Here is a 25,982-nt window from a genome sequence, read left to right as displayed (position 1 = left end):
ACATGGACATTGAACAGTATGCCGCAATAGCATCGGTGAGCTATCGAGTTGAAAAGAACCCCACGGCGACTAACACAGTCGAGATGCTGCGCTGTCACTCGACACCGTCCTCTTCATACCGCGGCATTCTCGTTGCCTCCCGGCGTCTTCGGTGAAACCCAGCTCAGCCTATCACATGGGAAGTTCGCAGCACACCACGCCTGCCTGGGGGCAGCAGACCTACAGCTGGTAGGTGTAGTCATGATTGAATAGCTGGGCGCAGTGAATAGTTGCTTGCCTGAAAGTGGGGCTCTGCAGTCGTGCAATAAATGCTTGTACTTTCATGAACCTTCCTTCCTCTCCTCTTCCTATCCTCCAACCCTTCTTCTTTCCATCTTCACCTCTGTCCGCGTCTCTTCCTCTCTTTTATCTACTCCTTGCCTTTTCACAAGCTCATCGCAGTTTAAGGCATCAACCCTTTTCTCTTCAACAAACCCTTTTTCCTCAGCACTCCTCTTTTCCTTCTCGTGAGCAAGTCCATCGGCGCATCGTACCGCGATGTCGTCTCCTCTCGCAGAATATTCGGCCTCCAAGGCCTCTTTGAGTCCCTCCGCTGTTGTGCCTCCAGGCACTTCTGCTCGTCATTCCCCATCTCTCCACGTGCGAGACGAAGAATCTCGCAGTGTCCACAGTCGACCCCAGCTTGAAAACCGTCTGATGAACCGACGAGTCCCGTGAGTATACCAGCGACACCCTGTCACAATATACCTACTAAAGATTTATTTGTGCAGTAAATACTCTTTTCGTGTTAGTTTCCCTGATCCGCCTCTTCGTCAGACTCGCCCCCAGGATCGCATAAATCCGGGTCTTACCCACGATTCTAGAGAAACTATGTCCTCTTTGACTCGTACCGACGCAGCCGGCTCTCCTCGCGACAGCTCTGCACAGCCTGGCCATACCGAAAAGGTCAAGGAAGCCATTTACCGCCCCCCTCACCAGCGCGTTGCTGGGTATCAGGCGACCATGGCCCAGGGTACCTTCAATACCGCCCGTCAGGAAAAGCGCGACAATGACAGTCGGGGCACCAGGTGGGAAATTGGTGACCGTGGCAAGGGCAAGGACAAGAACGAAAAAGCTTCAATTCTCCGTGGCCCTACCAAGACCCTGGCCTCCCGGCAGTCTGCTGTTGTCCGTGAAGATGAAGCACCGTCCTTCGGATTTCTTGTCCGCGACGTCTCCACAGACATGGAGGGACTTGACCTCCTCCGCTTCCTAGATGTGAGTTTCTTTCAGTCACATGTCTAAGGTCTTTGAGCATCTAACACTGAAAACAGGCGAAATTCCCCTCTGTGGTCGGCCCATTCATGCCATTCTTGAACACTCACGGCTATTTCCATATCGGGTTCAACGATTCGAACGACTCGAACCGGGCCATAATGAGAATGAACCAGACCTTCCCAGATTGGGTGATCATTCCCATGCCTTCCAAGGAGTTTGCTGAGGCGACCCGCCCCGCGGTGGCCCTTCCCCAGGGTTCTGAAGATTGTGTGTTTGTTCGGATGTACACAACCAATCGCTCTGGTATTACCTCCGCCGATGTTTCCGACCGCCTCAGACCTTTTTTCGCCCTCGTAGGCCAGTTTTACTGGATCCAGCCCTATCGTCTCGGGGTGAGCTCGGAAGGTGTCGATTCTGAGGGTACCCGTTCTGAAGGTGCTGGCATATTTGTTCACGAGCTTGTTGTTCGATACCGCGATCATCGATATGCACTGAATGCGATCCGCGCACTCAACGCTATCCGAACCTCGGTATGTTTTATCCTAGCCTACGATAGCCTGCGACCGTATATGAATCTTGTTGTTCTTTTGCTACCTGTTTTGGCCCAGACTGATCTCGCTCATTTCTTACAGGAGTTTGTGCTTGAAGTGCTTGCGATGGAGCCTGATATGCCCGAGGACCGACACTGGTCTTCTGTGAGTCGACAGTATCAGGACCAGGGTAGTGGCCAAGTGTCCAAGCCGATGACCAAGACCCTACGACAGTCGGCCGACACCGCTGCGGATAAGAAAGCCAAACTTAAGAAAAACGAAATCAATCCGAGTACGCTCAGCGAAGATTCGGACACACGAAAAACGGTAAGAATCAGGTCCCCCAGCATTCGAAGACAGCTGGCTAAAGCCGCATCCAATGAAGATCATGATTCGCAGCATTCCAAATGTGATAACTTGGGTGAGATCCCCCTCCTTCTCCCTTTCTCTCGTGGACATCCTCAACTTCAAACAGCTAACTAGGAAATCAGCAAGATCTGAAGGAGATCCTGGATCAGACCTGCTCCTGCGAGTATGACTTCATGTACTTGCGTATGGGTATGCTTTCCTCGTTCATTGCACACAATTGGTATCATTTTCTAATGGTTGTTCAAAGATTTCTCGACCAAGAAGACGTATGTTTCCCTTAGTTTTGTTCCAAATTGATACTCTTGTGTTTCCTTTGCTAAACTAGTCTCCAGCGTTGGCTACGCATTTGTCAACTTCACCACAGTGAGTTTGAGCGCTTATTTTGTTGATGATCTTCACTAACGTCTCTTTCTAGCGAGCTGCCCTCGTGAAGGTACAGTATCGATATTATTTCTGGTGTTTTATTTGTTTGAATTTTTGCTCACTATATCTCAGTTTGTGAAGGCCCGTGTGGATCAGGCTTGGTAAGAAATTGATCTGTTGCTGCGATCTCAAGACGGCACCTTGCTAACTTGCCTTTACCTAGGCCCGGCTTCGAGGCATACGAGAAGCTTGCCAGGGTCGCCTATGCCGGTCTGTTTCCCTTCTTCCTCCCTTCCCTTTGCCATTTCTAATCATTGCCTCAGTGGTCCAAGGCCGAGATGCAGCTGTTGCGGAATTCCGCAACAAGCCGGTGATGCTCCAACGGGCTGATCACCGGCCTAAGGTAAGTAATCACATGCTTAAGGTCCAGGAACATTCATTTTCTGACCTGTACTAGCTTTTCCATACCTCTGGTCCTCGAGCGGGACGGCTGGCCACCTTCCCCCCCATGGACACCTTCACCATCCTGGCCCGGAGCGTGGGGCAGGGCCCGCTTTCTGGTGGTGGTAAGTCGCTTCCTCCGTCTCAATGCCAAATGGCAAATGGGCAGCTCGTTAACAAGTCGAGTAGGCCTGTTCCCGTTCCGGTCCGGCTCGCGTCCGCAGGTCACCCCGGCGAGCAATTCCCGCCATCCCAGTTCACGCCAGCCTCATCCTGGCCCTGGCGTGTCCTCCGCTAACTGGCGGCGGACCTAGGATAGCGCCGCGGCTGGGCAGTAGGAGGGTGGTGGCCAGGGCGAGGAGGGGGCGCCGAGTTCGTTCCTCGGGTGAGCGGTCGGGGAGTGGCCCGGTAGAAGGACACAAAGATCTCGAGAAGATCTTTCTTCAATTTTTCTTCTCTTTTTTTTATTTTTCGTTCACTTTTGCTGTTCTCGAGTTTTCGATTCTGGGGTGGCCGCGGGCTTCGTGCGCGGAATTCTATCTTTCCTGATGTTGCCACGGGGGGTTTGACCCCCCTGGCAGCGTTCATTCAATCCAAGCCCCAAGGGGACCATTTCTCTTTGCCCTCTCCTTTCTTTTCGATTTCTCCTGCTAAAAGAAATACGTAGTACGCCATGCAGACCTTGATATATATTTGATAGATATGTGAGATCAGTTACCACTACTCGTATATCCTATTTAATATATATGCTGCTACATGGCCTCACAGCGGTAGTACGCAGTATCCATATTATATCACCAGAATACATAATATAGCACATATAGTATGCGTGGTAGAGTATATCAGTATCTACTTTTAGCCTTGTTTAGATCGCAGCGGTGGAGCGCTGTGGGGCTTCCCGCCGCGCGACAAGAATTTGCTCGCAGCTCTTGCAACCCACGTCGACTGAGTCCCCCTTCGCGGCCTTGACACTATGGACCATCAAGAGATTCGCGCTGTCTACTCCATCTTGCACCTACTCTACCATCGCAATAAAAATCAACACCAACGGGCGAAATGGTGGAAATGGCTGTCAATGCTGAAGCGCACCGCTTCCGAGCTTGCCTTCCCCGAGTCGAAGGTCTTCGCAGCAAGCTCGTGCCCGCAATATCTGAGCTTGCGATTGATCCCAAGATGCTACCAGTGCGTCACTCAACATATTTCCGATAGCCTTAGTTTAATCTCAAGAGGATTTCCGCTAATGTGCCCAGTGCATTCTCGACGGTGGTTGCTGATAATCAATTCGCCACGCTTGGCGTAGTGCTTTTAGCCGCCCTAGCGCGACTGGCGAAGGCGACAGGCATCAAATACGAAAGACCAGCACGTACTGAGTTAAAAGCCCCGAAAGCCCCAAGAATGAAACCAACAGAGGATCGTGGCGAGCGTATTTGCCGTGATGATGCCGATGCCGATGCTGTTGCGAATGCGCTTCCCGGGACTGGCAGAAGGCACCAACCCCAGTCGGCTAAGGTGGGCAAGCCCCTCAAAGAAAAGACCAAACGTGTGAAAGCTGCCAAGAGTTCCGCCAAAAAGAAGAAGAACGCCATCGATGATCTGTTCAGTGGGTTGCTCTGAATGACTCCCGCCGCTACTCAGATACGGCGGTGTGACGTGCGCAACGGAATAACGATAACCTTTTGGAATTGCATTATATTCATCGATTGAAAGCTTCTATTTCCGTGACCAGAGACTTGCGAAACCAATTCCTCCTAGCAGATTCACAATAACATGATTTGCCGTCGCCCATGCCATGCTATAAAGATATTTCGGCGAGAATACGGTCCAGATGAAAAGGTGTGTTCTCAGGGCTGTACAAGCCGCCATGACCGAGACTAATGAGGTGGCAACATGGAAGGTCAAAAGCGCTGCCGAGTCATGATTATCCTTAGAAGTCACGCGCGGACGCAGAAGGTGACTCATTGAAATCCACCAAATTGGACCAGCCCAGTTGCTGACGAAAGTTAGAACACCAACCAAGGCGACGCTGTAGCTGCCGATGCCGTTATAAGCACTTGACAGGTCGACCGAGGAGATCGCATTGGACCCGCCAAAGGCGAAAAAGGTCATATACTGCTGGATGAGCGTGGTTACCGTCACCTCGATTCCAGTGAGATCCAACGATGAAAAAAGTGTGGCCTGTAGCCGGAATATGAGGAAGAGCGGAACATTCGTGGCTCTGGATTGGGTCATCAAGAAGAGATGGACCACTTCATGGAGATAGGTATTGGAAGCTGGAGTCGACGGTCAGCTGAGGCCCAAAGCCAATTTGGTCTGAAGTTTTCATTTCTGTGCAGTTACTTACTTTGTGTGTGCTGCGTATGTTTCTTGCAAAGAACCGCCAGAAGGCTACAGCAAGCTAGTCCACCAAAAACCAATCTTGCCTGAAAAACCAAAGATAGGTCATCAGGCCAGGTTTCCACGACCTTTGCCAAAAAGGAATTAGCAAGAAGCTCCGGAGAATCATTCGCCACGAAATTCAGCTTGAAAATAAAAGCCAGAGTGGGCAGAACCAAAGACACGAGCCATGAGAGAGCTGCAGATGGCAGGTTCAAGAACAGATGGAAGCCGGAGTCCATGTAGGTCACAATTATCAATCCCCACAGAACAACGGGATGCTCAGCGAAAAAGGCTCGAGCGATATCCGGCTCGGCTGTGAACTTTTGTCCCGTCTGGTTCCAGCGTCTTAAAATTCGCTGGGAAATAATAAGCCCTAGTGTCGCTAGCATTGTGATGCAGAAAGAGAAAAGTCCAGTCTTTCCATGCGAGCGGGGCCTGGACGATTTTGATCTCACATGGAGATAGACTATCCATCCCGAACAAATCCAATACCAAAACTGTTGCTCTTCCTCGACGTAGCTGCTTGCAAACATCATACATCCGTAGCCAATGACCATGAAGGTCAAAAACACACCCGCAGAGACAGCCTGGGAGATTTCCTGGTAGATAGTTGGCAGAAGCAGGATTACAGCAACAGCTAGGGCCAGTAGGCCGAAACAGAGCCGGCTCAAGTCGTAATTGCTGGCAGTGTTACTCATTACTTCTTGTGCGATACGAGAAAACCGAAGCAAGGCTGGCCCAGCATCCGAGAACACATCTTCGGTCAGTTTCTCAAGAGAAGAGAGTCGATGAGCTCGTGACCAGGCACACTGCGCCCCTTCGATCCCGGAAAGCGTGTCTAGTTCACAACACGATGAAGTCTGTGGATCGAATGTGGCATCGGGAAATGTAGATTTGACGATATTCAGCAATTGTTGGGCATTCCGAGATAGAAGCTGGAGCTTCTGGGTCCCTGCATTTCAGTCAGTTACCCAGTCACGGGGACATGTCAAACAGTGAGTGAGGTTTGGTGCCTACCGGTCTCCCACATATCCAAAAAGACTGGAATGAAAACGCCCAGACTGTTCATGGGGATTGGCAATCCCAGTAAGCCTGCCAGTGTTGCTGTAATGTCTGCTTGCTCGACGGTTTGATAAAATCGAAGGTCCTCGGGGGTTTTGATAGGACTTTCTGCCCGATTACCTAGAATCTCAAATTTTGGCGACATGAAAAGAAGTGCCGGTGATGTTTCGCCGGCAGACGAACCTCCGTGATTACCAGCTTCGTTCATGCCATGATCCCCACATAGAACGAAAAGAGTTGATTGGAGATGTTCCTGCTGTTGAATGGCAGTGTAGATGGTGTTCACCACATCATCCATTTCTCGCTGTTTGAAAAGCATGAAGGGACTTGTCGAGGTGTCAGAAGTTGTGTGCGAAGATTAAACTACCCACAGCCAGTACTGGCTTACCTTCTTGGTCCTGCCTTGTGCCCGATATGATCTAGGCCTAGGTAATGCATGATCAAGGCTGACCAGTCGCTCTGAGCAAGCTCGTCGGGGATGTGACGCGTCACATTGTTATCCACTTCGAAAAAGTCCTGCATGTTTAACACTCAGAGTAAGCTGGGTGACTTTCGGACGCTTATATTGAGATACCACTGACCGATACAAAAAAGCTCGTTGTTCCATCGGCGCGGTCGAACATGCCGGGGAAGAGTTTGAGCCACGTATCATCGCCGTACATGACGAGGCGGTCTCCTCTGGCCCTCAACTGCGCCAGCCATGTATCTTGATATGCAAGAGTCGAGGTGGTATCTGACTCGGCAATGTTGAGAATCACATCAAGGAACGAAGGCACCGAACCCGTGGTCATTGCCTTCAAGCGAGGCATTGTAACAGTTGGCGAGCTAGCATGGGCAGTGAAAGGCACAGCAGCCCCGGATCGTATCAGACTTGAAGGAAATAAGTAGATGCTCATCTAGCTTATTCCCATTGGTCTACAAGAGAGGGGTTTGACAGACCTTTGCGTGAAGGAGAACCCAGACTCATCCGAATAGACAAAATCACTAGAAAACGGTTATTAGACATGGGGCTGTCGACAGGAAGGGGTAAAATGGATCCAGAGCCCACCTGCGAAGTGCATCGACTACCATGAAAACAACCTTATCGAAAATTGCCGGAGTGGCATCTTGGCCAACCTCATCAAAAGTCGCCAAACCGGGTAGCAGCGGTTTATAGGGGAAGAAGCCAGAGGAGAAGACCAGGATACCCAATGGTACCAAGATATTGGCGAGGACAACTGCCCAGTTGGATCGAAGTACTGTCATTATGCTCAGCCTCCCCCCGTCTTGCTGCAGCACTCAGAGTGACTGAAAAGACCAAGCAACGCGGTCTCGCGTCTGCTGATAACGGCCCAGGCCGACAGGGATGTTTATGATCAACCACACCGCCTTCTCCATGGATCTACAAAGTGGAATCTACACACCATGAGCCCCAACTGCGAAGGGTATATATGCTAGTTCATGCACCGTGGAGGTGAATCTTGATATACACATGGGCAAATTGTTTCTCCCGTTAAAGAGAAAACAAAAAGGGGCTGAACCAAAAAAAAAAAAAAGGACAAAGTTGGAAAATAACGAGGCATAAACCTAGAACCTCAGCAGACTCCCAACGCCGTTGATGCTTGTTCAGTCGCATCCAATCTTCTCAACCGCTTTTGCGTGTTTTGGGCATACAACAGTCATTTGCAGCGATCTAAACATCTCACTTTCTCTTGGAGCCCTTCTTGTCCTTGTTGGTCTTCTTCTGGAACACTATGGAGTTGCGAGGCTTCCGGTTGCGCTTTTGCACACGCCCAGGCTTCTGGGACGATTTCGAGGAGGGTTTGGTATCGACATCCATTTCTAGAGGCTCACGTTAAATCCAGGGCTCGATGAGTTCAGCGAGCAAGTGATAACCCACCTTCGCCGGTCGCAGCGGCCTGAGCGACACCGTCAGGTTGCTCTGCGGAGGAGAGGAGATTTAGCGGGAGACCGGAGACGCACTCAAAGCCAACAGTAGCATACATACCGGTATCTTCTTTTCCAGGGGCCTCAGGACGAGGCTGCGAGGCAAGTTCTTGGAGTTTGGCGGCAAGACGTTCGGTTCGAGCATCAACGACTGGACCGAACACCTTCTTACGGAGGTTTGCTCTGTTGCGCTTGGAAACGCTGGCACGAACACTTTTCGCCATGGTATCAGAATGAAGCGCGAGTCGTGATATCTGAAGAATGGTGACGACCGAAAAAGGGTGTTCAAGCGTGAGGGGATTGTAACTCCCGCTGGCTTGGCCGACTTTTTTTTTTATCGCGATAGGCCGCCGTCTTATGTCATCCAACCTCACCTCTTGCGACGGGCTGGATCTCTTCTCGAGGCTCTGCGGCACCAAGATCCTTTAGGAGCAAAACGAGGCTCCGGTGACGAGAATATTGAGATGCGTCTATATAGGTCTTTCGATCGCTGACCTAGTCGCACTGTGATCTCCCCGACTACCTCGCCATCCTGAAACTTCACCACCGCAATGGCGTCGTCGGAGGTGCAACATCTAGTGGCCCTCATCAAGACCCTCACCAACCCACAATTGAAGGAACTTCTGCGCTATGAAGGCCTCGCTGTCTCCGGTATAAAAGCGGTGCTACAGATGCGCATCATTGATTGTATGTTCTTCACTCTTCTCCCCCTCTGCTTTCCGCCCTCCAGCCTCACTCCACCCGCTGGGCCATCCTTCATACCCTTCCCTTCGTGAGGCCTCGACACCTCCTTACCCCCTCCCTTACTCTATCTCTATACATGCTTACTTTTTACCATATCAGATCTCGAGCGTCTTGCAGCTTCTGAAGGGAATGGCGCCCGCTACGACACGCTGAAACGACGTATCTATGAATCAGCAATACCTGGCACATTGTCATTTCAATCCAACCCCGGTTTCCAAGCTCCACCAGCCTCTCAGGCAGCACCATCTCAATCCCGACCGGCTCCACTTGGTACTTCGATGGCGTCAACTTCACATATCCACGGTTCGATCCCCATCGCTTGAGCCCAGGGTCTACATGCAGTACTGATCCATAACTAGGCCCCATCATCTTTAAAGACAGTCCTTTCTTTAGCATCCTCACGAATCTAACATCGGTGGTGGAATGTAAAGGTGAGCACTCTATCTGCACAGTTATAGATCCGCACCACTTTAGTTACTCACGAAATTCTCCAGTCCGCGAGCAAACAAGAGATAGTGTTGAGCTCAAGGTCAATCTTTCGCCGTCGATCGCGGCAGACTTGCAAACGGACCCTACCCTTCGCGTGATGATCTACTGCGCGGCTGACTCGGGGCTAAAGCAATTCACCAAGTCTGATATCGCCTTCCCTCATCAGGTGGAGCTTAAAGCCAACCTTGACGAAGTCAAGGCCAATCTCCGAGGCCTGAAGAACCGTCCTGGTACTACTCAGCCTGCCGATGTCACGAACTACATACGCAAGAAGCCGAATTACACGAACAACATAGTAATGACTTACGCATTGACGCAAAAGGTAAATAGGGTCCCGATTCCAATGGGGTTGTCTGAAAATCCTATGCTAACATGTTCCCTTTTTCACAGAAATTCTTCGTACTTGTCAATCTCGTTCGACAGCATCCAGTGGAAGAACTTGTCGGTCAGCTCCAAACGCGAAAGTTGATATCTAAGGAACAGGTCATCCGAGAGAGTAAGTATCCTACCTTATTTTGATCCCAAGAAGCTCCCTTGTCTGTCTCTTTTTACTTGCTGATAACGACCTTTCTTAAGTGGAAAACCGCGCCCAGGATTCGGACATCGTTGCAACGTCAAGTGTTATGTCTTTGAAATGTCCTTTATCCACATTACGGATACAAGTCCCTTGTCGCTCAATCATCTGCACTCACAATCAGTGCTTTGACGCATCCTCATTCTTGGAGTTGCAGAAACAAGCCCCTACGTGGACATGCCCCGTTTGCTCCAAGTCTACGAGTTTTGAATCCCTGCAGGTTGATCAGTAAGTGTGAAATTTCTGCGGTTCCAAAACTGAAACCCCTGGTCACTAATGGATGCTAGGTATGTTCATGAAATTCTGCGATCGACTTCTTCAGATGTAGATCAGGTTGTCGTCGAACCGAATGGAGAATGGTCGAACCCAAGCCAGACAGATCTCGCTCAGCCCGGCGGAGTTACACCGGCGTCAGACGACGATGAGTTGATTGAAATAAGTGAACCAGGTATTCCGACGCCGGTGGTCAAGCGGGAACCAATACCTTCTTCTATCATGTTGGAACGAACACCCGCGCAGTCCCGGGAGACATCGACGCCGTCCTCTGCGGCCAGGTTTTCTAGCAGAAAACGACCGGCTTCTCAAGTGATTGACCTGACGGGAAGTGATGACGAGGATGATGAGTCCCCTGTGCCTCCGGTCAAGCGGCCGGCTCTGAGTTTTGGCATTGGAGGGCTACCCCCTCCAGAACCTCATCACGCGCTTGCCAGGAGTCCCCTTCAGAGCAGGCATTATCCACCATCGCAATGAAAGCATGGCTTTTCCCCCGGACTCAGATTCTATTCTTTTCTCTCTATGATTATTATTATTTGCATTTTGCTGCGGTGTTTGGCGTGGCCATGGTCTACTCTGGAATGCATCTGGGCTGTTTAGGCGAACAATGATCTTCAATCTCGTTTTCATTTTCTCTATTTTCACCTTTAAATGTGTGGGGTCTTTCTCTTATCAAATGATTCTAATAGAAATAAATACGAGAGAATATTTGAGGTCCCTTGTTCCAGGGAGCCCTAGTTAGTAAGTCTTGTAGTTAGTTCAGCAAACAGCGTCCTGGTGCCTGAGGCGGAAGGAGGGGGGTCGGATCACTGCCCGCCTATCCCCGAGCCTTGGCAGAACAACTTCCCCAATTCAACCTCCCCCCAACCAGATCGCCCGTCATGTCGTTTGATGCTTCTGCATCATTGACGGTCTCCGATCCGAATGCCCGTGCCCTCAGCTCCTCATGCTTTGACTTCCTTCTCATTGAGCTGGTTCCTATGGCTGAGCGCCTTGCCAAAGAACTCTCGGCGGATGAGACTGATCCAGAAGATGAAGAGGTCAGGGAGACAACCTATTTCCGTCTTGAGACCTTAGGATACCGAGTTGGGCAAGGTCTTGCTGAAAGGTGAGTCAATATTTGTACCTGAGTGCTGCTTTTCCCTTCTCATCCCCTACGCTCGCGCATAGAGCAATCGCGAAAGGCATTCCGTCCAACTAACGGCCCTTCCCTGCAGATTTTCCCGAGATCGCCCTCGTTTCACCGACAATCTCGACGTAATAAAGTTTCTCTGCAAGGATCTCTGGACGGTTCTATTCAGAAAACAAGTGGATAATTTGAAAACGAATCATCGAGTACGTCCATACGGCAGTTAGAGCACGCTGAGTTTCTGTCCTTCCAACCGAGAAACAGCTGTTGCTAACGTATTTCCGTTAGGGTGTTTACGTCTTGACCGACAATGCGTTCCGTTCATTCGCCAGGATGAGTATGGCGGTACGAAGTGATGCTGTATCGATGGCGCAGGCGGTAGGATAATCCAGCTCTCCGTTCGTCCGTTCGTCCATAATCACCAGTCTAATTTTGACCTTTGCAGTATCTCTGGTTCCCATGCGGTGTCATTCGCGGTGCACTGGCGAACCTTGGCATCAATACCACCGTGCAAGCAGAAACCTCGGAACTCCCAGGGGCAACGTTCCAGATCAAAACCATACAGGCTCGGCCTTGAAATAACGGCGGCAGCATCCAGGCCGGCCTGGATTCGCAAAACAGTGAACAGAGCCAAGTTTCGCGAACAACAGAACCATCCTCAGCTGGTCTGGGGAAAGTGACATGGTGCCTTCTTCCACGGTCCCTTCGTCCTGACTCTTGTGGTCTATTGAATGAAATGTTGACCGATATGTCGACTACGCAGAACAAAATACACATTTGAGCGTGGAGTTGGAAGTGTGTTTTATTTTCCTTGCATGCACGATTACCAACATATAGTATGCCTAATAGCTACTAACCTGGCTGAGCTTCACTCTATCATACTGCTTCGTTCATAATCTCATGATGTCACGCTTAAAGCCTATCTTTCCGAGATGACCATGATTAGCAAGACTCTGTCACTTTCGACTGGGTAATTCAAGAGGTGGACCAGTCAACAAGTACAAATCGCAACAATTGAATCAAACACCAATACATGGCAGTTGGGGGAGGGGGTAGGGAAGGTAGTCTTACTTTGGTGGGGGGTTCTTGATGAAATCAACTCCCTTCTCAATGTTGCCCTTGAGACCCTTAACACAAGCCTCGAGGAGCTTCTTCTCCTGCTCAGTCACGCCATCAAGGATGTTGATAGCCTTCTCGGCACCGTTGGGCTGTACGAATTGTGTCAGTTTGTTGAGACCTCAAATGTGCTTTTTCGTCGGGACAACTTACACCAAGCTGCACGGGGGTCGAGAAGAACTCAACGCCGGTAGCCTTGACGATCTCATCACCACCAGTAACACCAGGCAGGTAAACGAAAGTAGGCTCAACAATGCCCTTTTCACCCTTTGCGGCCTTAATAACGGCCTCGGCGAATCTGCTTTCGAGTCAGCGATCCTTGGTCTGTCAAAAGTTTTAAGAGATTAATTGATATCGGACCTGAAACCGGCAAAGGCCATGGAAAGAGTAGCGGATCCGGCACCATCCTTAGCCTTGACAACTTCATCACCGCCGAATTGAACGCCTATACAATGTCAATGAGTTATGAACTTTGGTGCTATGAACCAGGAAAACGCACGGTTGATCAGAGCATCATAGCGGTCTGCGGGGATTTGGAAGCCAGGGGAAACCTTGCTGAACAAGGGAACAATGGTCTCGCCGGAGTGACCACCGATGACGGGGACGGTAGCCTTGGAAGGGTCCTGCAGACCGGAGAATTCCTGGGTGAAAGTTTCGGCACGAACAACATCCAGAGTGGTGACACCAAAGAGGCGCTTGGGGTCGAAAACACCGGCCGCCTTCAGCACCTCCGCGGCGATGGGGACAGTGGAGTTGACGGGGTTGGAGATGACGAGGGTGAAGGCCTTGGGGCTGAATTCGGCGATGCCCTTGACCAGGTCACGCACGATACCAGCATTGATCTTAAAGAGGTCATCACGAGTCATACCAGGCTTGCCTGCGAGACGGTCAGTGGATCAGGATCGCCATTATTGAATCCCGATCGATTCGAAACTCACGAGGGATGCCGGCCGGGATGACAACGACGTCAGCACCAGTCAAGGCCTTCTTAAGACCATCGTCCTGGGGCAGGTAACCGGTGATTTTCTGTTGATCTTGTCAGACATGGTTCCTGGCTGCCAGTTCCCGGATGGACTTCGCGCGATAATCCAAAGGCAACCTACAGCAACCGATGAAATGTGAGACAGGTCGGCAGTGACACCGGGGGTGTTCACAACATCGTAAAGAGCGAGCTCATCGACAAGAGGGCATGCCTTAAGCAAGAGCGAGAGAGGCTTTGAGGGTAATTAGCTTTGGGTAACGACAAGGAGCAGGAAGGATGTAATGCTAACCTGGCCAATGCCGCCAGAGGCTCCGAGAACAACTGAATGAAGCGTGCATATTAGTCGAACGAACCCGATTCGAAGATTCCAAGGCGGGGGAGGGGAAGGATGGACCTACCAGCCTTAACCATGATGGGGGAGGTATGGAGTAGTGGATGAGAATGTGGGGGAGAGAGTGATCGAAACGGGGAAGAAAGATTGAGGGGGAGGGGGGATTTATAAGGAAGGACGCTGGGAAGGTACGGAGGGGCATGAGGGGTAGTCCCAGAGGTACCTTCTGCTAGCACGAGCTGGAACCCCGGAGTTACTCAAGTGATTACCACCCAGCTGCGCGGGAGCGGCCAAGTGGAACCGGGGGCCTGTTCCTATCTACACCGGAGCGCCTGATGCGTCTTGAGGCAGCTCGGCCCGCTATACTCAAAAAACTACTGGCATTTCTCACTACGTGCCATATCCTGGGTACCTTAGATACATGCTACCAGGGGTAGGCCCTGACAACATTGCCCGTGCAACCTGTGAAGAGTGGAAATTGCCGCCGTTCCGGTTATTCTCGTCTCGCCCTTGTGATTTCCGACGGTCTGGCTCCGTGACCCGGAAAAAGGCGGGAACAGGGAACACCGTAGGGAATCCCACGGCAAACGACATCATCGCGCTACATGCTGTTGGTCTACGCGACCCGGTTGGTCCCTCTAGGTAGAAACGTCCACAGGCACGGTCTTCCCGAGATCTTTGCTTATGAGCTCGGCCCGACCTTCGGCTGGTGGAAGACTCAATCGGCCCTATACTTGTATACATCCCGTCTTGCAGGCTCAATATTTTCCCGCGCCCTTCTGGATGTGAGTATGAGATTTCTTTTGAATTCAATACTCTCCTTTCCCTTTTCTTCTTTTTCTCCGTTGAAAAGATCGGAGTGGGGAGATTATCCCCTCTTGTGAGGCAAAAGGTTCGCTAGATTACACAGGCGCTTTCGTCCTCATCCAGCACGGCATGACTGTCAGATATGCATTCCCATCCAATCCGCCACTTCATCGCCATCTGTCTTCAACTCTCAACCGTCGCATCGAAACAGATTTACTCCTGGTCCTTCTCGGCTGCCTGGCGGGCCTTGGCACCGCGGGGCTTCCGGGCGGGGACATCCTTCTTGGACTTCTGCGAACGGCGGATGGCGCTCACGCGGGCAACGGCCTCCTCGCGGAGATCACCACGGTAGCCGTGCTGGGCGGTCTTGTCGGCAACACCCTTGTAGATCCTGTAGAGTTTGGATCCCTCCCGGTCAGCAATCGCGATTCGGTATACCCGTATGTCCCATCGATGGGGATTTGGTATCGTGGTGGCCTTACTTGCGGGTGGCGGTGTTGGGACCGTAGGAAACGGTGACCTGGTTCTTGCCGGGCTGCTGGGGATTGCTGGGCTTCTTGGTGGTCACAGCCACGCCACCGTTCTCGGTGGCCTGGACACCAACGGCCTTCAATTAAGGACATGGGGTCAGTCTTTCAAGTTCGAGGAATTTTCTTAGTAGAACATATGTAGGAATCGATACCTTGTTGTTGGCATAACCGGCATACTAAATTTTGACCTCGATATTAGCTACCACACGCGAACAGGGATGCCTCAAGACCAAAAGACTTCGATCGGTCTTAGTGGGATTATTATCACGGTCATACCTTGAACGACTGCTTGTTCACCAGGTTCAGGGGGTCCCGGGAGAACTGGGAGCCACCACCGGCATTGCGGCGAACCAGATAAGCGTTCTGGTTACCTATTCCCGAGTGTCAGTCCAGGCAAAATTTCCTTCCAAAATAAAAAGAAAGGCGAATTTTGGTTGTGCGTACGGGTAATCTGCCAGATCAGGTCGTTGGAGACGTTTGTGCGTTCGGCGGCCATGGTGACGGTATGCTGGAATCGGTGGGATTGAGAGAGATCGAACTATAAGGTCTCGAAGTGCCTCCAAAGTGTGCGAATCGAACGACTCGCTAAGCGGGCCGCTTTAGGAATAGACTTAGATGCCTGACCCGTCAGGCGGCAATCCCATGAGTGTCGCATCCCCGTTGCGTGTTACGTCGACTACCCCGGCGCCGCGATCTTTTTCACTTGCGAGCATTTTCGCGGCCTTGGAGCTCACATTTATCCTCCAACGCTTTTTCACCCAGCATGACTTACTTTATCTTCTACGCACTTTTGTTCTCGGTCATCATCTCCGGAACAGGTAAGTCGATTCTCCCTCCCCGGATTTCCCGGACTGGAACCTGATCTAATCCGATCGACCCCCAGCGCTTTATCTCACGCGATCGCGATGGATCCCTTTGTTGCCAGTCCCCGATTACATCTACCACCGTCTTCCTTCAAGCTTTGCAGCGGACCTGGAAGCCGGTCTGAGCTCGTCACAGTTCGATATTGCCGCCAACGTCGCTGACGGAGACACAAGGGCTGGCCTGGACCAGAGAGCCAAACAAGAAGTGAGAAAGATTATGAAGAGCAGAAGAGTTGATTTTGATGAAGCGCGGCGCATCTACACCGAGCAACGATTTGCAAGGAATAATATTGGACCGGATGGGCGTCCCCGCGATCCCAAATTCGTCTCGTTCTCATGATTGTTACTATTATCCTTTACTTTACCTCTACTTCGATGCCTCTTTCGTCTTTGTCAGTTTGAAGCGCCACGTCAAATCGCTTTCAATCATTTATCGGTTCATCATTCCGACTGAAATAAACAGTACAATAATTTCTATTCTGAATTGCAAATTCGTCTGTAAGCAGGCTACTAGTATTTGGGAACATACATGTTGGAGACACCTCAGCCTTGGAATCGGAAAACATACTTTATTCATCGTATCATACGTAGTTATTTTTTTCTCCCTAGACTAATAACAAGTTCGCAAAGTGTCCCGCTTAACATGGGGAAGATGTCCGATTCAGACTTCATGTCACTGGTCTCTGCTTAAACTGGGCCGAAATTCTATCGTGAACCCATCGAAAGACAGAGCCTCTCGTCATATGTCAGCTTGCTACTGGCATTTTGTACTTTAAATATGATACTTGACCCTGTGTTTTGGGTATCAAAAAGCAGGTATGAGGAACAATCACAAGGGCCATTCAACTAGGCTGAGCAGTGGCAAAAGCTTGAATGTCAAGGTGAAAAAGATGCTCAGCGACCATTTCCATAGCCTGGCTGGAAGCCAGGAGGAAGTGGAGGGGGCACGCCAGCTGCAGCGGCCGGTGAGCCAAATCCAGGCGGGCCAAATCCGGGCGGCTGCTGGCCGGGGGCATTGAAGCCTGGGGGTACGAAGGATTGCGGGCCACCGTAGCCTGCTTGAGATGGCGGAGGTCGAGCGGGTAAGCCAGGTGGTGGAGTAGCAAGAGAGTTGGCACCAGGAGGGGCTCGATTCGGAGGAGGGACATTTTGGGTAAGCCATCGGAGGAATGCCTCTGCCCATCCCCAAGTCCGGAGTGTGTGGGCCAGTGCTGACAGGCCGTGAGCTATCGCCGCTCGGTATGGCGACAGATCCCGCCGGAGGTCCAGTGATCTGCTGTGCCGGTGGTCGTACATTGTGCTTTCGAGCTTGCGCCGCTAGCATTCGCTCTGCCTCGTCGCCATGCCTCTCGCCCTTGCCATCCTTCTTGTAGGCATACTGCACAGACACTTGCTTGTTCATCAAGTATTGGCCATTCATGTTGGCAATGGCTGAATCGGAAGATTCGAAGTCGGCGAAGGAAACGAAGCCATATCCCTTAGACAGGTTATTGTCATCGCGAGCAATCTAAAATTCGTTAGCGCGTCCCATCTAGCATCTAAGCGTAGAAAGATTCTGACCTTGGGAAGGTTGAGTAGGTTTCCAAAACGACTAAAGGTGTCGTATAGGTTCTGCTCAGAAACCATAGGATCAAGGTTTCCAACAAAGAGCTCTGCCCCGATTTCCACTGATTTCTGCTTGTCTGCCGATGCCTTGTTCACACGGATTGGCTTTCCATATAGACGGATGCCGTTCATGATTCTTGAGGCATACTCTGCGTCTTCTTCGCTGATGAACTCAACAAAACCATAGCCTTGGTGCGATTGTGTGACTCGGTCTTTTGGTAGGTGGACATTCACGACGCGCCCGGCTTGGATCATGAGCTCCCACACCAACTTATCCGTCATGCGTTCATCGAGGTTGCCGACATACACTGTGGCTTCCTTGTCTTGTTCGCTGCGGTTGTTTAGCTCCAATTCTCTATTGCCGCTCTCTCACAGGGGAGACAGGCCGTGGGTTAGAAGGTTGAACCGTACCGTCTTGCGCCGGACATGACGCCGACCGATCAACCGCAAATTCGTAAATCTGTATTGTATGGAGTACGTTGGCGGTAGCAGAAGTAGAAAAAGGTATCAGCAGGATGGTGAGATCGCTGGAGATGCCAATTTTGTCGCGGATAGGAGATTTGCGCGTCTTAGGGAGGGGAGGAAGTGTTGAACCTGGTGCTGATCATGGGTCGGTCACTCCCGAAAACTTTTTGAGCCAGAGACCTCCGCTTCCGCTATCACTTTCTCCGTCAACCACCTCACCCCCAACTTCACCCTCGCAATCTTTCCCTACCAGCGGGTTCCCCTCTACGTTTCGAACTTTCTCTCTGTTATCTCCATTACTCAGGCCTTACTACACTATCCTAGCCAAGATGGTCCAGTTCTCTGAAGAAACCAAGGTTAGCCGTTCCTTTGACATCTACCAAGCGGTTCTTTGAAAACTGACTATAATCATCTTCTCAATTATTAGGAACGCGTTTCCAAGGTGATTGACATCTCGCGTGTTGCCATTCACTAGTAAGCTACCTGTCAACCTGGCTGCTTCTATTCTGCGACCGTACTAACGTGTGGCCAACCACCAGCGGTTACCTCCCTCTCATTGTCTATCTCGGTATGCCTGAGCAATTTCCAAACATAAAACTCTTCTCTAGGTAACTAACTTTGAGGAAACAGGATATTCATACAGCGAACCGAAGCCCTCGCTGTTCAAGTAAGACCTTTCCGTTCCAAGTGCCCTCGCCAAGCACTCTCGTCTCGGTCAATCAATAGCAATCGGTGCTAATAATACAAACAGGCTATTTTCTCCACTGGCATGAAGGCGAAATTTGGTTTTCTTTAGGTGGCAGGAAAGGATATGGGAGACATCGTCATGTCAGAGAGCAACCGGCTTATTTCCCGTTTGCCAGCTTTCTCCGGGTCTCCGATGAAGCACAGTGTCTAGGGGAGTTGATAATCTAACCTATCCTTATGTATTTTTAAATCATTGATTGTAATCTCCATTCCGTGTGTCCGTCTGCAAGATCGGCCTTGTCTGAAGCGTCACGGGCACATGTCATCTACGGTGATCGTTATTGACCCTGTCCAAATCTGCGTACCTTTGCAACTGAGTAAGACAGATTTTTGTGAAAATACCATCAATGCTCTTCGTAAATAAGCCAGACCTTGAGTGATTGTGCCTACGCGCGCGACTACGCCTTTGACGCGAGGCAACTTCTAACCTACCATTTCCGGACCGCCTGGCAAAAAAAGGGAATCTAGTTGACGGCTCTCCTACGCCGGCCCACCTATCCTTGCGTTGCTTAACACACTGCGGCTTCAAAAATAGTTCCATGACTGCGCAGGATGGCTTGTCGTCATCCGTTGTGGAGACCTTAGCAGGATTCACAGCAGGAATAGCCTCAACACTGTCCCTGCATCCGTTGGATTTGGTGAAAACAAGACTCCAAGGTATGTCTGCAACCACCTTCTGCGGCAAATGCCTATCTTTGTTCTGAACTGACGTCGGCTTCTATTCAGTTGATCGATCTTCCTCTTCGCGCCTCGGTGGCTCGTTACGTATCATACGCCAGATCGCGAGACATGAAGGAGGGTTCACTGCTTTCTACAGGGGTTTAGCTCCAAATCTGATCGGCAACTCGACCAGTTGGGGCTTATATTTCTTGTGCTATGGAGGCTTCAAGGATATAATTGGCAAATTCCGAGCGCGGGGGGGAGGAAGTCTTACATCGTCTGATTATTTTCTCGCGTCGGGCACCGCAGGTATGTTGACAAGTCACCCTTGAGATTTTGTAAGCTCTTATCTGATTGAATGTCTCCTAGGGGCTCTAACCGCGATCCTGACAAATCCAGTCTGGGTGATCAAGACGCGAATGCTCTCTACAGGGTCCCAGGTCCCAGGGGCATATTCCTCATTTTCATCTGGGGCTCGATTGATTTACCGCACAGAAGGTATACTAGGGTTCTATCGAGGTCTTGTGCCTGCTCTGTTCGGCGTCAGCCATGGTGCTCTTCAGTTTATGGCGTATGAAAAGCTCAAGATCTTTCGATTCCGTTCTCTACAGAGTGACCCTCTGGAGGGGACACGTGAAGCTACCCTAGAGCGACAGCTGGGAAATATGGATTTTCTGGTTCTATCCAGCCTATCAAAGATATTTGCTGGTTGTATCACTTACCCTTATCAGGTGGTCAGGTCACGATTACAAACTTATGATGCCCATTTGCTGTATCGTGGTGTGACCGACACTGTTACTCAGATTTGGCGGCAAGAGGGCATTGCAGGTTTCTATAAAGGACTTGGGCCCAATTTGTTCCGAGTCTTACCAAGCACATGGGTTACCTTTCTGGTGTATGAGAATACTAAAGTTTATCTAACCTAGCATAGTGTGGAATATGATATCCGAATGTTACTATGTATCTCTACACAGTCGAAGATCAAAATTCTATAATTTTGAACAAAGTGGTGGATTAAGATCCTAATATATGATGTGGCGTAGAAAACCATCGAACGCCCGGGGGAAATGATATACCAAAAATATTAGAATTAACAGTCAACAGCTGAGATAACAGCATGGAGGATAAGCAAGGAGGGAAATGAGTGGGTGGAAGAATATTACTTAGTGTTAGAGTACTAATTATTACAGACTATTATCACATAAGCAGTTGCGTGGTCTAATGGTTATGACGTCTCGTTCACATCAGTGAACTCTTGACCCGAGAAGGTTCCCGGTTCGATCCCGGGCGCGACTAAATTTTTTTTTATGCATTACATTTGCCATTGAAACCCCTTCTTTATTTAACTAACTAGTTAACTAGTTAACGTAATCGGTAAGCGAGCCGCGCATGTAAGCCAGTCGCGCACCCACCCCAAAACGCGTCTATGAATTAGCACTTAATTCATTCAACCACCCACCATGCCACCAATTCGTGCCAGAGGCTCTACAAATTCAACAGAGCAAGAGGGTAGGATATTATTAGCCATCCAGGCTATTAAAAATCAAGAAATATCCTCCGTTCGCAAAGCTGCGCGCATTTATAATGTGCCTGAAACTACACTTCGCGATCGTCGTCACGGCACCACAAATCGCGCGATTTCTCGCGCAAATTCGCATAAATTAACAGAAATCGAAGAGGAATCACTTCAAAAATGGATACTCTCTTTAGATGATCGCGGAGCAGCGCCCCGGCCATCTACTGTACGCGAAACTGCGAATCTTCTTCTCGCGGCCCGCGGAACTACACCAGTTCAAACCGTCGGAGAAAAATGGGTTTATAACTTCGTAAAACGACACCCAAGCCTATCATCCCGATTCTCAAGACGTTATAATTACGAACGTGCGAAGTGCGAAGATCCAAGAATCATTAGGGAGTGGTTTGATCTTGTTCAAAACACCATTCTTCAATACGGCATCGATCCCGACGATATTTATAACTTCGATGAGACTGGTTTCGCGATGGGATTAACAGCGACCGCGAAGGTTATCTCGAGGGCTGAATACTACGGTCGGCGATCGCTTTTACAGCCCGGAAATCGCGAGTGGGTGACTACAATCGAGTGTACGAATGCTTCAGGGTGGGCGCTCCCTCCGTGTGTGATTTTTAAAGGCAAAGTTTTGATCGAGGGTTGGTTCGATAATCTTCCGATAGACTGGAGATTCGAGGTTAGTCCGAATGGCTGGACTTCCGATGAGATCGGCCTTCGTTGGCTCGAAAAGCTCTTTATTCCGTCGACTTCTTCGCGTGTGAAGGGAAGGTATCGACTTTTGATACTCGATGGTCACGGAAGCCATTTGACTCCGAAATTCGATGAACTTTGTGAAAAAAACGATATTATACCAATCTGTATGCCTGCGCATTCGTCTCACCTTTTACAGCCACTCGATATCGGCTGTTTTGCCGTGTTAAAGCGCTCGTACGGTCGGCTAGTTGAAACGAAAATGCGGAACGGAATCAACCATATCGACAAACTTGATTTCCTCGAGGCTTATCCTTCCGCGCGAAACGAAGCCTTCCGCTCCGATACTATTTTAAATAGCTTCAGAGCAGCTGGTTTGGTACCTTTTTCACCCGATCAAGTGATCTTAAAGCTTGATATTTGTCTTCGAACCCCGACCCCCCCTCCGAGCCGGGATAGCGAATCAAGCCAGAATTTTACACCAAAAACCCCTTTTACCGATAAACAGGTACGTCGGCAAGCTTCATCAATCAAAGCTTTACTTCGTACGGGGTCTCGAAGTCCACCAAGCCCATCAGATCGAGCGTTAAACCAGCTTATTAAAGGCTGCCAACTTTCGATGCAGAGCGCTACTTTACTAGCGGAGGAAGTCAAAGGATTACGGGCGGAAAACGAGAAGAAGAAACAAAAACGCACTAGATCTCGCAGGCAGATGCCTTCCACTGAGGGCCTCTCGGTTTTCGAGGCCTCTGCATTAAAAATGCAGTCGCAGCAAGCAATTGAACCCGCTCCACCCCCCGGGGATGGAAGGCCTTCGGAGGGTTTACAGCCACCTACGCGGGCCCAGCGAGGATGTGGAATATGTAGGCGCCCGGGACATAGAAGGGAGACATGCCCAGATAGACCAGCAAGTTAGCTGAATTAGATTAATAGCGTTTTTGTTGAAATAAATGCATTTAAAATTAATAGGTTGCTTAAGGTGCGCGACTGGCTTACATGCGCGGCTCGCTTACCGATTACGTTAGCATTATAGGAATACTATAACGTAATTCACTACCGAGTGACGCACCCGACCCACTATTGAATATTCAAATATAAATAAAACCACCAAAACACTATTAATTTAAAAAACTAACGACAAGGGCACCGGGTAATTGAATAGCCAATATTATTGCACCCGCTGCATCTCCGGGGTGCACCTTTGGCTGGTGGGAGTGGCAAAATAGGCGATTCAACCGGTGCGGGTGGAGGCTGTTCAACAGGTTCAACAGGCTGTACTGGCTGCACTAGTGGTGGTATGCCCTCTCCAACCGTAATACCCTGCTCACATCGAACTAGGCAATTCGTTCGTGCCCGTTTTTGCCGTTTCTTCTCATTCGCAGCCCGTAAATCGGTAATTTCCTGAGCTTGTAGCACGTTGGTATGCATTGAGATACAGTAGCCCTTGATAATCTGATCTAGGACAAGCTTTGATGGGGAAGGAGGGCTTCTTGATCCTTTTTTAAGTAGTTTTTTGAGTGAAGAGAACTGCCTCTGTAGTTGTTTGACTGTTTTCGGTGTTTTTGGACTGAATTGGCTAGATCGGCTGCTTGGGCGGCTGGGTGGTGGTGTTGGTGTTCGGAGTGAAATATTGAGCTTTGAGAGCACACGCTCTGGGTCTAGTGGAACTAGATCTGCTGCTGTGAAACTATGTTGAATAGTCTCTAGTTTAAAGGTCTCTTTTCGTGCCTGAGGATATTCTGCTAGGAAATCTAGCTTATCAATATGATTGAATCCTAGCCGTGCTTGATTGGTAATCAGACGAATATAGGCACGCTTAAGAGCAGCAAAACATCCAATATCTAGCGGTTGGAGAAGATAGGATGAATGTGCTGGCATGCAGAGTGGGATAATTGAGTTTCCAGCGCAAATCTGGTCGAATTGAGGCGTGAGATGGCTACCATGGCCATCGAGAATCAGAAGGCGATGCTTTCCTTTCATCCGACTTGGGGCGAATGGGATGAATAGATTTTGAAGCCATCGGACGCTAATTTCATCTGAAGTCCAGCCATTAGGTGAAACTTCAAATCGCCAATCTTTTGGAAGGCCATCAAACCAACTGATGTTGTGGTTTTTGGCTTTGAAGATTATACAAGGTGGAAGAGCAAAACCTGCTGCACTGATTGACTCGATTGTAGTCACCCACTGACGATTTCCAGGTTGTAGAACTGCCCGGCGACCATAAAACTCAGCTCGCGTAACCACCTTTAAGGCCCATCGCAAATCCAGTCTCATCAAAATTATATATATCCTCTAATTGGATGCCATTCTCATCGATTGCAGATTGAACAGTTTTAAACCATTCACGTAGGACCTTTGGATCCTCATTTTGGGCACGTTGGTAATCATAGCGTTTTGAAAAACGTGTTTTGATCTCTTCTTGGCGTTTGATAAAATTTGTTGCCCAATTTTTTCCAACAGTTGATGGAGGGGGTGTTTCTACGGTCGGCAAGTAGAATATTAGCCATTTCTCTCACATCAGAAGGCCTAGGGGCTGCACCACGTGAATCCATAGAGAGTATCCACTGGACAAGTGATTCTTCTTCATATCTAGTCAATTTGTGACTATTGGCATGTGTATCCACTCGATATTGGTGGCCGTTGACGAGGTCTCGAAGTGTTGAGCGCGGTATCTGGTAACGCGCTGCGATCGTGCGTATAGAGTCGGTAGAGCCATTCTGAATATCTCTGATAGCTAAGAGGATTTGGCCTTCCTGTTCAATCAAGTTTCGGCTTGATTGAGCGTGTTTTGGTGGCATGGTGAGTGGTTGAAGATGGTGGGTACGCGTCTGAACGCGTTTTCGGTCGAAGTGGGCGGTTCGCTTGGGTGGGCGGCTCGCTTGGGAACTACGTTATCATATAGAAAGATTATTTAAACATCATTTTTATTAATTATAAATATACTATTAATATTAAACAAAATATTCAAACATAATCAATAATAAAATATATCTCAAAATGAAGAGGATCTAGTATATGATTAAGGGTAATATATCTTTTAAAAATGAAATGAATATCTAAATAACAACTATGAAGAATTTATTATTATCATTATAATACTCTTGGTCTAATGTTATATAATTAATTTAGGAATTGAGTAAAACTAAAAATATCTTCTCTATTATTCAATCATTGACCTTTCGAATTTTTGTATTGATTCTCATATTTTAAATGTCTTAGTTATAGAATAAAATTTAGGAATAAGAATTTAGTAAAAATAAAAAAAGGAATATCAATAGATATCATCAAGAAATAGCTCTTTAATCAATTAAGAGATATTAATCATATCGTAAAAAGACTGAATATTCATTATAGAGATAAGATATATAGGTAAAGTCCTCTGTGGTAATGTAATCGGTAAGCGAGCCGCGCATGTAAGCCAGTCGCGCACCTTAAGCACCCTATTAATTTTAAATGCATTTATTTCAACAAACACGCTATTAATCTAACTCAGCTAACTTGCTGCTCTATCTGGGCATGTCTCCCTTCTATGTCCCGGGCGTCTACATATTCCACATCCTCGCTGGGCCCGCGTAGGTGGCTGTAAATCCTCCGAAGACCTTCCATCCCCGAGGGGTGGAGCGGGTTCAATTGCTTGCTGCGCCTGCATTGTTAATCCAGAGGCCTCGAAAACTGAGAGGCCCTCAGTGGAAGGCATCTGCCTGCGAGATCTAGTGCGTTTTTGTTTCTTCTTCTCGTTTTCCGCCCGTAATCCCTTGACTTCCTCCGCTAGTAAAGTAGCGCTCTGCATCGAAAGTTGGCAGCCTTTAATAAGCTGGCTTAACGGTCGATCTGATGGGCTTTGTGGACTTCGAGACCCCGTACGAAGTAAAGCTTTGATTGATGAAGCTTGCCGACGTACTTGTTTGTTTATCGGTAAAAGGGGTTTTTGGTGTACAATTCTGGCTTGATTCGCTATCCCAGCTCGGAGGGGGGGGGTCGGGGTTCGAAGACAAATATCAAGCTTTAAGATCACTTGATCGAGTGAAACAGGTACCAAACCAGCTGCTCTGAAGCTATTTATAATAGTATCGGAGCGAAAGTCTTCGTTTCGTGCGGAAGGATAAGCCTCGAGGAAATCAA

The 25,982-nt window shown here is 49.3% G+C and overlaps 10 protein-coding genes across 10 annotated transcripts; 5 read left to right on the top strand and 5 right to left on the bottom strand.

The window, feature by feature from the left end:
• Window positions 1-537: 537 nt before the first annotated feature.
• N7532_006138 (putative meiosis protein MEI2) lies at window positions 538-3,258 on the top strand (the record flags this gene model as incomplete). Its single annotated transcript, XM_056618632.1, has 12 exons — window positions 538-713; window positions 771-1,257; window positions 1,314-1,787; window positions 1,890-2,114; window positions 2,279-2,345; window positions 2,404-2,422; window positions 2,489-2,519; window positions 2,572-2,589; window positions 2,652-2,680; window positions 2,743-2,789; window positions 2,843-2,922; window positions 2,977-3,258. 12 exons carry the CDS (start codon window positions 538-540, stop codon window positions 3,256-3,258), a joined length of 1,935 nt encoding a protein of 644 aa, XP_056474791.1.
• Window positions 3,259-3,933: 675 nt separating this feature from the next.
• On the top strand, window positions 3,934-4,574 carry N7532_006137 (uncharacterized protein; the record flags this gene model as incomplete). The annotated part of the gene is made up of 2 exons (XM_056618631.1): window positions 3,934-4,142; window positions 4,211-4,574. The coding sequence occupies 2 exons, from the start codon at window positions 3,934-3,936 to the stop codon at window positions 4,572-4,574; spliced, it is 573 nt and encodes a 190-aa protein (XP_056474790.1).
• A 96-nt stretch (window positions 4,575-4,670) lies between these two features.
• Window positions 4,671-7,643, bottom strand: las21 (mannose-ethanolamine phosphotransferase LAS21; the record flags this gene model as incomplete). The annotated part of the gene is made up of 7 exons (XM_056618630.1): window positions 4,671-5,230; window positions 5,302-6,288; window positions 6,354-6,724; window positions 6,787-6,914; window positions 6,980-7,268; window positions 7,338-7,382; window positions 7,447-7,643. 7 exons carry the CDS (start codon window positions 7,641-7,643, stop codon window positions 4,671-4,673), a joined length of 2,577 nt encoding a protein of 858 aa, XP_056474789.1.
• Window positions 7,644-8,079: 436 nt separating this feature from the next.
• Window positions 8,080-8,548, bottom strand: N7532_006135 (DUF2423 domain-containing protein; the record flags this gene model as incomplete). Its single annotated transcript, XM_056618629.1, has 2 exons — window positions 8,080-8,219; window positions 8,278-8,548. The coding sequence occupies 2 exons, from the start codon at window positions 8,546-8,548 to the stop codon at window positions 8,080-8,082; spliced, it is 411 nt and encodes a 136-aa protein (XP_056474788.1).
• Window positions 8,549-8,875: 327 nt separating this feature from the next.
• Window positions 8,876-10,881, top strand: N7532_006134 (uncharacterized protein; the record flags this gene model as incomplete). Its single annotated transcript, XM_056618628.1, has 7 exons — window positions 8,876-9,011; window positions 9,168-9,371; window positions 9,428-9,499; window positions 9,563-9,879; window positions 9,948-10,053; window positions 10,134-10,359; window positions 10,419-10,881. 7 exons carry the CDS (start codon window positions 8,876-8,878, stop codon window positions 10,879-10,881), a joined length of 1,524 nt encoding a protein of 507 aa, XP_056474787.1.
• A 404-nt stretch (window positions 10,882-11,285) lies between these two features.
• Window positions 11,286-12,110, top strand: N7532_006133 (trafficking protein particle complex subunit; the record flags this gene model as incomplete). The annotated part of the gene is made up of 4 exons (XM_056618627.1): window positions 11,286-11,512; window positions 11,622-11,739; window positions 11,822-11,911; window positions 11,979-12,110. The coding sequence occupies 4 exons, from the start codon at window positions 11,286-11,288 to the stop codon at window positions 12,108-12,110; spliced, it is 567 nt and encodes a 188-aa protein (XP_056474786.1).
• Window positions 12,111-12,600: 490 nt separating this feature from the next.
• N7532_006132 (malate dehydrogenase) lies at window positions 12,601-14,042 on the bottom strand (the record flags this gene model as incomplete). The annotated part of the gene is made up of 8 exons (XM_056618626.1): window positions 12,601-12,741; window positions 12,803-12,947; window positions 13,010-13,094; window positions 13,149-13,526; window positions 13,588-13,675; window positions 13,753-13,863; window positions 13,921-13,952; window positions 14,030-14,042. The coding sequence occupies 8 exons, from the start codon at window positions 14,040-14,042 to the stop codon at window positions 12,601-12,603; spliced, it is 993 nt and encodes a 330-aa protein (XP_056474785.1).
• A 940-nt stretch (window positions 14,043-14,982) lies between these two features.
• N7532_006131 (uncharacterized protein) lies at window positions 14,983-15,795 on the bottom strand (the record flags this gene model as incomplete). The annotated part of the gene is made up of 5 exons (XM_056618625.1): window positions 14,983-15,160; window positions 15,252-15,376; window positions 15,452-15,475; window positions 15,576-15,670; window positions 15,744-15,795. 5 exons carry the CDS (start codon window positions 15,793-15,795, stop codon window positions 14,983-14,985), a joined length of 474 nt encoding a protein of 157 aa, XP_056474784.1.
• A 267-nt stretch (window positions 15,796-16,062) lies between these two features.
• N7532_006130 (DUF2015 domain-containing protein) lies at window positions 16,063-16,502 on the top strand (the record flags this gene model as incomplete). Its single annotated transcript, XM_056618624.1, has 2 exons — window positions 16,063-16,117; window positions 16,183-16,502. 2 exons carry the CDS (start codon window positions 16,063-16,065, stop codon window positions 16,500-16,502), a joined length of 375 nt encoding a protein of 124 aa, XP_056474783.1.
• Window positions 16,503-17,056: 554 nt separating this feature from the next.
• N7532_006129 (U2 snRNP complex subunit HSH49) lies at window positions 17,057-18,195 on the bottom strand (the record flags this gene model as incomplete). Its single annotated transcript, XM_056618623.1, has 4 exons — window positions 17,057-17,335; window positions 17,379-17,669; window positions 17,723-18,098; window positions 18,179-18,195. 4 exons carry the CDS (start codon window positions 18,193-18,195, stop codon window positions 17,057-17,059), a joined length of 963 nt encoding a protein of 320 aa, XP_056474782.1.
• Between the last annotated feature and the right edge of the window lie 7,787 nt (window positions 18,196-25,982).

This window comes from Penicillium argentinense (genome assembly GCF_028826775.1).
Source record: "Penicillium argentinense strain IBT 30761 chromosome Unknown utg000005l_segment0_segment0, whole genome shotgun sequence".
Taxonomy (NCBI): domain Eukaryota; kingdom Fungi; phylum Ascomycota; class Eurotiomycetes; order Eurotiales; family Aspergillaceae; genus Penicillium; species Penicillium argentinense.
Note: the sequence above shows the minus strand (reverse complement) of the source record. Positions and strands in the feature narration are given on the sequence as shown.